The sequence below is a fragment of the Camelina sativa genome, chromosome 6, assembly GCF_030686135.1.
Source record: "Camelina sativa cultivar CO46 ecotype springtype chromosome 6, ASM3068613v1".
In the NCBI taxonomy this organism is placed as follows: Eukaryota; Viridiplantae; Streptophyta; class Magnoliopsida; order Brassicales; family Brassicaceae; genus Camelina; species Camelina sativa.
In genome coordinates, this window is record NC_141885.1 from 15882849 (window position 1) to 15893713 (window position 10865).

General features: G+C 35.4%; 2 protein-coding genes across 3 annotated transcripts; both read right to left on the reverse strand.

Annotated features, from left to right (window-relative positions):
* Positions 1-1850: 1850 nt before the first annotated feature.
* On the reverse strand, positions 1851-7228 carry LOC104734082 (uncharacterized). Of its 2 annotated transcripts, XM_087453098.1 has the most exons (11): positions 6811-7072; positions 6453-6512; positions 4455-4953; positions 4163-4366; positions 4004-4093; positions 3814-3921; positions 3482-3733; positions 3363-3401; positions 2975-3274; positions 2360-2878; positions 1851-2282 (listed from the first exon to the last, which is right to left on the reverse strand). In XM_087453098.1, the coding sequence occupies exons 3-11, from the start codon at positions 4941-4943 to the stop codon at positions 2007-2009; spliced, it is 2277 nt and encodes a 758-aa protein (XP_087309224.1). In that variant the 5' UTR covers positions 4944-4953; positions 6453-6512; positions 6811-7072; the 3' UTR covers positions 1851-2006. The 2 variants fall into 2 exon arrangements, with proteins under 2 accessions (XP_087309224.1, XP_087309225.1); XM_087453099.1 differs by lacking the exon at positions 6453-6512 and having other exon boundaries at positions 6811-7228.
* Positions 7229-7277: 49 nt separating this feature from the next.
* Positions 7278-9390, reverse strand: LOC147942644 (uncharacterized). The gene is made up of 2 exons (XM_087456149.1): positions 8393-9390; positions 7278-7308 (listed from the first exon to the last, which is right to left on the reverse strand). The coding sequence occupies exons 1-2, from the start codon at positions 9388-9390 to the stop codon at positions 7278-7280; spliced, it is 1029 nt and encodes a 342-aa protein (XP_087312275.1).
* Positions 9391-10865: the final 1475 nt, after the last annotated feature.

The following is a 10865-nucleotide window of genomic DNA, read 5'->3' on the forward strand; positions in this document are numbered from 1 at the left end:
AGCTGCAACGACCGATGCACTCCTTGCATCGATCGATGCATTTGCGCGGATCATCGCCGAACCCGATCTTTCTCGACTTCTCCCGACTCCAATCGTCTCCACAGCGTCCGTGACTCCAAATCCGACCTCAACATGCCACAACCACCATGACAACCAAGCACAAATAAGCACACAAGCAATCAATCACCCAAAATCACACAAAATACACATCGAATCGTTTAGATAATCCATGGTCACACACTCACCTTGATTTAAAAAGAAAAGGACAAAGAACACCAAGATCCAAGCCTTCTAGAAACTTTCAAACGCTACTCCACGTTTAGATCTCCCTTCCTACGCTTAGAACACACCAAAACAAGTACAAAAACCTTCTCCTTCCTTCACAGAACGATCTCTCAAGGGATTCTCTTTCTCTCTTCTATCTAGGATGAAAACGGCTAACCAAAACCTCTAAGCGTTGAATTCTCCCTTTTATATAAGAGCCCTAGGGATCTCTCCATAAATCGTACCAAACTAGAGAAAATAAAACTAATCCGCGCACAAACCATACATATGCATCAATCGATGCACTCCCATAGCATTGATTGATGCACAAACCGAAAATCGGATTCGCGGGCGTTACAATTTATAAATATGTGTTAAAATCTGATCAGTTAATTATATTGAACATGCATGTGACTATCGTGTACGAACTTATGCCATATATATGTGTTGTGATTAAAATTGTGTATTTTACTGAGAAAGTTCAAGAGCATGAATGAGGGATCTACGAACAAACACTACAAAAAATATGTTGTTTTAAATCATTTATTTTTTATATTTGCATCAGATTTAAATGATGTAAATATAATTTGTATCACTTTACAAAATAATTTACTATTTGTTGATGCAAATAATTTACATCATTTTATTTCAAATTGATGTTATATTAAATCAGTTATAACAAATGATTTTAAATTATTGTGTCAGTTTTTATAATTGATTTTAAAATTTGGTATTATTTATGAATAACTGATACTAATAAAAGATTTTTTGTTTTAATAATAATAACAGATTCGTTTATTTTAAATATTTTTGAAAATTATTTTAATATACAAAAATTGTCTTTGATATCTATTAAAATCTTTTTGAATTTGTACTATAATATCTTTTATTAAAATTGTTATTTAAAAAACAAATAAAAAACATAAATACAATGCATTTAGTTTAATATAGATTCAACAAAAAAACTGATATGAACTGATCAGATCATACATTCAACGTTGAATTAAAAACCGAAAAAAAAAACTGATATGAACTCAATCATAAATTGATTACTGAGCTTTTTTTTTCTTCTTGCTGAAGTGTCATATGTATTTTTATAAGTGTTATATGAAACACATATTGCTTTTGCACTACAACAAATATGCACATTGTTAACCAGAGAAAAACGCTATCATAGGTCTTTGATAGCGTTTTCATGAGCGCTGTTTTAGGGCACTGTTATTATATGTACCCCATATACAATAGCACTTATTACGTATGCTATGTTATAAAAATATAACATAGCTTTAAGAAATTGCTATATTATCAAGATCATAATTTTGAAAAAATTTATACAACATTTGTTTTTTCGTGCTATGTTATAGTTTTATAGCATAGCTCTAATAAACTGCTGTATTATCAAGATTATAATTTTGCAAAAATTTATACAATATTTAATTTTTCGTGCTATGTTATACATATCTAATATAGCTGTTGCGAAATGCTGTTTTATCTTGTTTACTGTGCTATGGTATATTCTTTTATCATAACGTTTACCTGTACTTTTATAGCATTTTCTGATATGTGATTATAGCACACATAACCTGTTTTATAAAATCTCATAAAATCTGATTAATAAACGTCTCAGATCCAAAATACATAACAAAAGTCTCAAGAACATCAGTTTACCATCAAAGTCTCAAGAACATCCAAAATAAACAAGCAATCTCAAGTACTTAACATTACACAATAAAACCATCAGTTTAAGACATAATGACCTTGTTCTCTGGCCAAGCAATGCAGGAGCTAAGTGCATCTTCAATAATCTCTATTTCATCGGATGGCCTCCAAACTTTTACATTTTTCACCTTCACAACATCTATCCACACTTTAACTGCATTAGAACCCAAGCGAGTAAAGTGAACCTTATGTTCTGGATCATTTGTTCCCCATCGTCCTTCAGCCACAACCCTATTCTTTTCAGTTAAATCCATCAACTTGCACTTCTTATTCTCCTTGGAAATAACTTTATTAATGCGCTGCCATGTTTACAATATAAACCATCAGTCATCATATAATTAACAAAAACAACTTCATAACATATGAAAACACTTACTGGAGACTTCCTGAGAGGAGACTGTGATGGTAAAGTATTCTTTATTGGTGATATTGGACCCGTTGCATCATCAACAGGAGACTCAGAACCAGATGCAGACTTAGAAGACATAGATGCAGATTTGGCCTGCGATGCAGCCTTTGAAGCTGTTGCTGAAGTTTTGGACTCTGTAGCAGACTTAGAAGCTGTGGCTGCAGACTTGGCCTTTGATGCAGACAAAGAAGCATGTGATGTAGCATTCTGACCAGTTGGAGTTGAGGGATTTTCAAAATCAACCTTACTCAGGGGCCAAGATACGTAAGCCATCAAACAGTCCTCAAGAAATGACATTTCAGCTGTAGGTCTCCATAGTGATGTATCAGGCTGCTTTACTGAATCCACAAATACTTTAACTGCTTTTGGTCCAAGAGGAATTCCGTTAACCAACGCACTTGGTTCTTGTGTCTCCCAACGCCCCTCAGCAACAATGACGTCACCCTTAGACAAATCCAATAGTTTACATTTGTTTCCTTGTATACCCTGTTAAACACAATCAGTAAACAAATCCAATATAATTAATTAGCATTATAGACAGGGGTAATACATTGCTAACACATTGCTAGAAATTATAAATACCATAGGGGCAATGTCTTCCATTTGGATGTTGTTGTCTACCAGTCTACACTTATCAGTTGGCCATGCGATTATATGTCCAACAGCTTCTTTCATATGAAAGATCTTTTGTGCAGGTCTCCATAGAAATGCATCTGGTTTATATGCAGCTTCAACTAACACTTTGAGATCATAAGGGCCAAGACGACAGTCATTCACTATGTCATCCGGATCAGAAGAAAGAATCCGACCCTCACCAACATTTTCATCAATGTCAGACCAATCAACAAACACACACTTAGGATGTGCTCTTTTGTTTACACTCTGCAACAATTTCATGAGCAACTAAGAATCATAAACGACACTAAGAAGAATCACTTAGCTGATATGAAAAGAAGTAAGAATATGTTACTCTTGCAGCTGAGTTTTCATCCATTTCAGCTTCTGGTCTCTGTAACATAAACAAAAATAACATCAATTTATATTACTCTAACTGGCTGATGAATAGTAGAGAACTCTTAAGTATCTAACCTGATTCTTGATTCTGCCAAGTTCACTTTCCAAGGCATTGACCTGTTTTACTAATTTTACTTGCCGCTCTTCCATTTCAGCCATACACTTGCTCTGCATTTGTAAACAAGCTAATTTGGTCTTACTCATGCCTCTACCCATTGCCCTCAGCCTACCAGAATTGTCAGGTCCTAAAAGCTTGGCGAGGTGATCTTCATCTGGATTTGTTAAAAATGCTGGAGCATCACTTCCACCAATTTCAGCTGCTTTTTGCTGAAAAACATAAAGACAGTTTCAGGTTTTACTAGTCGATAACACACTATTTACTGGTGTACAACTCTATTCAGACTTACAATCAAATCAGCTGCATTCGTATCTACTGGTGTACCATCCTTTTTGGTGCGAGACTTGATCCAAACATCTAGTCTTGTCACGCTGGAAGGATCTTCACTTTCAGCTTTCTGTTCCAGAAAACAAAATTTCAGTAACAGTACAAGCACTATGTATAATAATAAACAACATAGTTGTAGTATATATGCTTGCCATTTCTTCTGTTAGTCTGCTGATCCCTTTACGACTAGTGGTGTGAGGTATCTGATTCTTTCTTTTTGCTTTATATTTCTCACTCACGGCCTAATAATGAAACATGTTAATTACTAATCACCAATCAACTACTAAACAATTATAATCACAAGTAATTACCTTAAATGCAGCACTAGTTTTGAGTTTGACAAATTTTTGCCAATCAACAGGACCAATATTTGGTGGTCTCAAATTCATCCTCTCTTGGTTATTTGCAGCCAAATTTATAGCCTTCACCGTGACAGACTTGTGTGATCGCCACAAATGTCCCATCTGGTGAATCACAGATATCCTTTGCCAATCTTCATCAAGCTCAAACCTTGCCTGCATTCACTTACACTCACACCATAACTATAAAAGTAAACATGTTCAATTGAGAGACTTTTTAAAAACAAAAAAAAATTCTTGTTACCTGAACAGATCTCCAGAGAAGTGTTTTAAGATCTGGACTCACTTTCTTCCAGTTAGGTATGTTGATAGGGATGTGTTCTCGCATCAATGTCCCTACATATGATGCCAACTTGACTGACCCTGGACCAACCGCTACTCCAAGTACATTGTAATCAACTTTCACTCTAACAGATGGATCCTTGGCTAGGTTTTTCATCTTTGTTGGTCCTCGTTTTCTTTTACGCGTAGCAGGCTGCTCATGTTCTTCAGACAACACAAACTCTCCTACTGGTTCTTCTGGTTGCTGTTGAGTTTGTGGTTCTTCGGAATGATGCTCCTCTTCCTCCACATGCTGTTCTGTTGCTACAGGTTGGGCCTCCACATGCTGTTCTGTTGCTACAGGTTGGGCCTCCACAGTACAAATAAACTCAGGTTCGTCATCATCCTTAGACTTTCTCTTTCTTTTTCCTCCACCCTTCTTCCCTCCAACCTTCTTTTTAGTTCCACCCATTTTAATTCACCTGCGTAAACAGAAAATTAATCACTTAGAACAGAAACTTAATCACGTAGAACTTATATAATAGAATACATCATAAAATCTACAACATTCAACAAATAGCACAGGCCAGCTACTATAATTACTATTCTTCATGTTGAATGGATTAAATCCATCTGTGGACAGCCCAAGCCGTATGTTCCTTTCTTCAGCTGCAAATGAAGGATACTTCTCATTCATCTGAGCCCATGTAACAGAATCTACTGGATGTCGAAGTTTTCCATCAGTGCTCTTGTTAGTGTAATGCCACCGTAAGTCCTTAGCCATGTCCTCTGATCTGAACATTCTCTTCAGCCTTGGTATAATTGGAAAATATCTTAATACTTTCTGTGGGACACCTTTCTTTACCTCATTAGTCCGCTTATTAGTCTTCCACCGTGAAGCATTACATTTGGGACATTTATCAAGCTTCTTTAACTTCTTTCTGAAGAGGCAGCAATCATTAACACATGCGTCGATCTTTTCATATCCCATATGAAAGCTCTTTAAAAATTTCTTGACATCATACAATGATGTGTGAAAGACATTACCATCTGGCAACATGCTTGGCAATGTCTGAAGCAGTTCATTGAAGCTCTTATCCGACCAGCCATTATGTGTCTTAATCCTAAACAAAGTCACAATAGCCGATAACTTGCTGTGGTTTGAACAGCTAGGGTATAGTGGGGTTTCAGCATCCCGGATCTTTGCAAGGAACTCATCCTCTTGTTGGTCCTCACCCTCTGCAATCTCACTTAAGTCGCCCACAGGTTGGTCAGCTAAGTCACCTCTAAAAGCCAACTCTTGATCAAAAAATTCAGCAGCTTTATATAACTCAAAAACTTCCTCATTCCACTGAGTTGGTTTACTTTGAAATTCATCTACTGACTTCACATCTCCATGATGATACCAATCACTATGCACCTTGTATGCCTCATCCATCCCTCTTATTACAAGATGCTCAACCACAACACTGTTTAACTGTCGTACTACATTACGACAGTCTTTACAAGGACATATTATCATTTCTATGTCACCTAAAGCCGCAGACACATCCCTTACAAATTTCCAAGCTCCACTTTTATAACCAGGATCAGCTCTTCAATGGATAATTAAAGAAAAAAATCATAACTAAAAGAACATCTTAAAGTATCCAAACCCAAAATAAAACCTAATTATGAAATATAATTCCTTACCTGCATAGATGCACCCATGCCTTGTCCAACATTATATGTTATAATATAAATTTTAACCTTTATAGATAAAATAGAGATACATATTATACAAAGCTCACATTAAGCAACAATTCAGACAATACTGCACTACTTCAGACACATACAGATGCTCTTAAACCAATATCTAACTGTGTAAAATCTCACTAATCTAATCACTATTTATACGAATCAGACTCAAAGGACAAAACATAGCAATCACCAATATTCGTGTGTAATAATAATGTTTAACTATTGGTTGAGTGATACTAACCTGTTGTGTGAGTACAGAGAAATGAGAAGCTTCAGTTCCCCAACATTTCAATCACCAACACTTGGGAAAAAAAAAAAATCGTTCAGTTTATGAAGGCGCAAATACTCAAATCCAAAAGCTATTTTTGAGTCAAATCTGTAAATAATCGAACCCTAACAAAACAGATGGATTCGAAACTCCACATTCTCAAAATCTGTAAATAATCGAACCCTAAAAAACAGATAACGAAATAAATCTAGATAAATCGAACCCTAACAAAACAGATAACTAAATCTGACCCTTATCGAAATCAAAAGCTGTTTGAAATCACAAATAATCGAAACAAATAACGAAATTAGGAGGAAGAAGAAAGACATGCCTCAAAAATGGATTCGAGCTATCAATTGCGATGGATATGGAGATTTAGGGCGAAATTGGGGCTTTTCACAAACGGCGAAATTGGGGCTTTTCACAAACGGCGATAAAACTGAAGAATTGATAAGAAATTTAGAAGAATTTGAGCACACACAGAGAATTTAGAAGAAGAAATCTTCTTAGGTTGAGCTTAGGTTGTAACGAGAGAGAGAGAGAGAGTGTGTCGAGTTTTTGGGTTTTTTTTTTATTTGGCGATTAAGTGAATAATTTCACTAAGTATTGGCGGACAAAAGTCACTTTTGTTTCCCGCTACATAATTTTCCTATCATAGCGTTAATAAGATGCTATTAAAAAGTAAGCGAAAAAAAATCTCATCTTTCATAGCAGTGACGGAAAATGAGCTATATCCGTCTGCTATCAATGTACATATTTGTTGTAGTGTTGTTCCCTCCCTTTTTTTTTCCATTGTCTTCATGACACTGTTGTTTCATCTTGAGAATTTCTGAGTTACATAAACAAAAATAACAGAGGAAAAATTAGAATTCTACATTTGATAATAAAAAAAAAACTTGTTATAGAGAGAAGAAAAGAAGATTTACCACGCATAATTTACTAGTGGTTGTCTTGTTGACATTGAAACAAGAACTTATACAAAAGTTTTTGTTTTGATCACTCTCAATTTTGTTTTGCTTATAATATAGATGGAGAAGGACTTTCACCCTTAAATAGTTACAAAGATCGTAAGTAGTGTAGAAAGTGGAAACAATTTTTCAGTTTTTTATTAAACAGCTTTAATACAAATATAAAATCTCCCAATATTTTTAATAAAAGCAAGAAAAAATGAGAAATTTAAAAAATAAAGGAAAACAGGTTACCATATCCAAACATATCTGTTTTATTTTATTTTTATAAGTGTTATTTATGGAAAATATTTGTGATAATATTGATTAATTGTTAAAAAATCAATATATCACGGATACTGTTTATTTACGATTTTTTTAATAATTATTAATTTATGGAAATATTTATGATATAATGATTAATTATTTTGAAAATAAATATTTTTGCAGGTTTGTTAGGTGGAGAATGTAATTAATACATTTTCTTAAATTATACTTTCTTAATTATTCTATTTTTGCAGGTTTGTTAGGTGGAGAATGTAAATATAATTTTAAAAATATTATTTTCGTATATTTAATATAATTAAGAATAGAAAATTTATAAAATTTTCTTGGGAAATAGTAATATATGTTTAATTTTTTATGGAAAAATAAATTGATCCTTAGAGAATAAAAATATTAATATTGAATATTTTGAGTTTTGACACATGTAAATTAATATTGACTTGCATAAGTAATATACTGATCTAATAACATTTTGAAATACATATATTTATTTAATTCAAATAGAATATGTATGAATTAACATCATTTTGTTATTATTATTATTATATTTTTTTGTCAACAAAAGATTAGCTCAAACGAGCCAATGGGAGGGAAATTGTTTACAAACAAAACATGATGCGGATTAAAGATAAAGAGAAGGATGCAAATTCTTCTTTGTCAATCTTGATGTCGTCAAGATACGCCGAGAAAGCTGGCCAGTCCGCAGAAGAAGACACCATCTTCACCAAGTCTGAGCAGTCTGTAAAGAACGCCACATCTATGAAATCATGTCCGATCATGCACCGCATCGCCCAAATGAAAGCTTCTACTTCTGCATGTAAAGGGGAGAGACTCCGTCGGAAATTAGTGGCTCCTCCAAATGGCGGTGTGTCCTGAAACGACGAACAAACCCATCCCGCACCAGCGAGCGGGTCACCCGCTTTCCATGATCCATCGACGAAAAAACGATAACCAGAAAAAGACGCAGGAAGATTAGCAGTGGCTACCCTCGGTCGGGGGTCTGGAGCGAGAGTGATAGAGGTCGAATCCATACCCTCACTCTCCACCTGAGCCTGCTGCCACGACAAAGCCTCACCTTCCGCTACCAAGACAATATCTTGTGGACGCTCAACAATATTTTCATAAACCTGTGCATTCTTTGCTTTCCAAATATACCACATAAGCCAGAGGAACATTGAAACCTGAGACACAGGGTTATTGTTGTCCAGAAAATGATCCACATTTGCATATACGGACTCCGTGGGAAAGGAAATAGCCCCCACTGGTACGTTTGCTAAAGCCCAAACCTGTCGAGCCGGAGGACAAACAAATATGGCATGATTTACAGTTTCCTCCTCAGCACCACACCTTGCACAGCCCAGATCGCAGGCAATGCCCTGCCTTTTCAAATTTGCCGAGACCGAAATACACCCCGATAAAACTTGCCACATAAAATGTTGAATTTTTGGTGGACAACGAACCTGCCAAACACTGGCCAGGAGGGAGGTAATCTCCGGTCCACAACCAGGTGCTTGGAAAGTTCCAGGTACTTCCCGACGAGCCAAAAGATAACCAGACTTAACTGTGTATTCTCCATTTTTCGTATAATGCCAACCTAACTGGTCTTCCCTTTGAGTGCTTCCTAAAGGTAATGCCCTTATCAAAGCGACATCCATGGGGTCAAAATGCTCGTTAAGCATGTCCATACACCAAGTATTTGTTCGATGATCAATTAAGGGAATCAATTGGAGATTGGGATCATTAAAAGGACCATTGCATAACGCTGGTCTCGAGAATTGAGCCGGTATACAGGGGTCAGTCCATACTGAGATAGAATCTCTCCGGGACAAAGGATCCCCCTGACGTCATTTTATTATTGATATCAGTTTTGTATCATTTATTTAATTGATATTTAATTTGTATCATTATATTAAGTGATGTAAATATATTTTCTGTTAAATATTTTTGAAATGATGCAAATTCAAATAAAATTGTGTCACTTTTATTGAACTGATGTCAAATTATTCAATTACTATATCAATAATAATAATTGATGCTAATCACATAATTATGCATCATTTATTAATAAGTCATTTAAATTGATATCATTTACTTTTGTGATAAGTGATGCAATCAACTATTTTTTTTGTAGTGAAACTATGGTGAGTTCTTGAAGATCCGTGCATGCATGAAGAGCTGAGCTACTGTGAGTACATTCTCTTTTCCGAGTGTTGAAAACTCTACTATAGATTGACCAACCATACATATCGTGTTAGCTTGTATGGTGTTGTGATATAAATAAAAGTTGTGTCATATCACATGTGTGTGTGTATTGCAGTCTGAATCTAGAAAGAAAGGTATTGCTTGAATTCCAATGGAACTAAATTGATCAAAATGCTAGTGAAGGTTCCTTCACGCAAACCACGTCCAAAAAGTAATCGTAATTCCCACTAGAGCAAGCAAGCAAGCATCTCCTACAAAGAAGAAATTAAGGAAAAGATAACTTCGCCCATGCATGAAAACTTGCTTGAGAACAAAACCTCTCACGCATGCATTGAATTACAAATAAATAAAGGGTTTCTGGGGAGACTTTGGTGATTATTTGGTACGTTTGATCCCGGGGCCATACTCTCTACAGAAAACCTGCTGGCCTATAACACACCTAAATCAAACCAAAGTCTATATATATAACAACTCACCTCCAAACAAAACTACACTGTTCCAGAAACCATGATCTCCGGTTGGTGATGGGCAATCAGAACAAACTAACTATGACTTTAACACACCATCTGGCGCCCCTTCCTTTAACATCTCCAACTAAAACCGGGATATCTATTCAGCAAAGGATATAATTTCCTCTCTTAGAGCCTTAGGTGATTTTACGAAGATGCAGGAAGAACAAAGTAATTATAATCTGACGATCCAGTAGTCGTGTTAGAACAATGTAAGAGGTTCTTCCAATTCAAAAGGTCTACAGTTTTTATCAAATGACAAGAGGTCTAAAGCTTAGTCAGTGTACAGAACGTACTATTCCAGGAAAAGTGTATGTTCACTTTAATAGAAAGTCTTAAAAGGCTTAAGGTAGCAATAGACTCAACATGTACATATGACTTCATCTATGACTGATTTTTAAGACTTTTTGATTTTTAAAGCTTAGACACGCTGTTCTGGCATA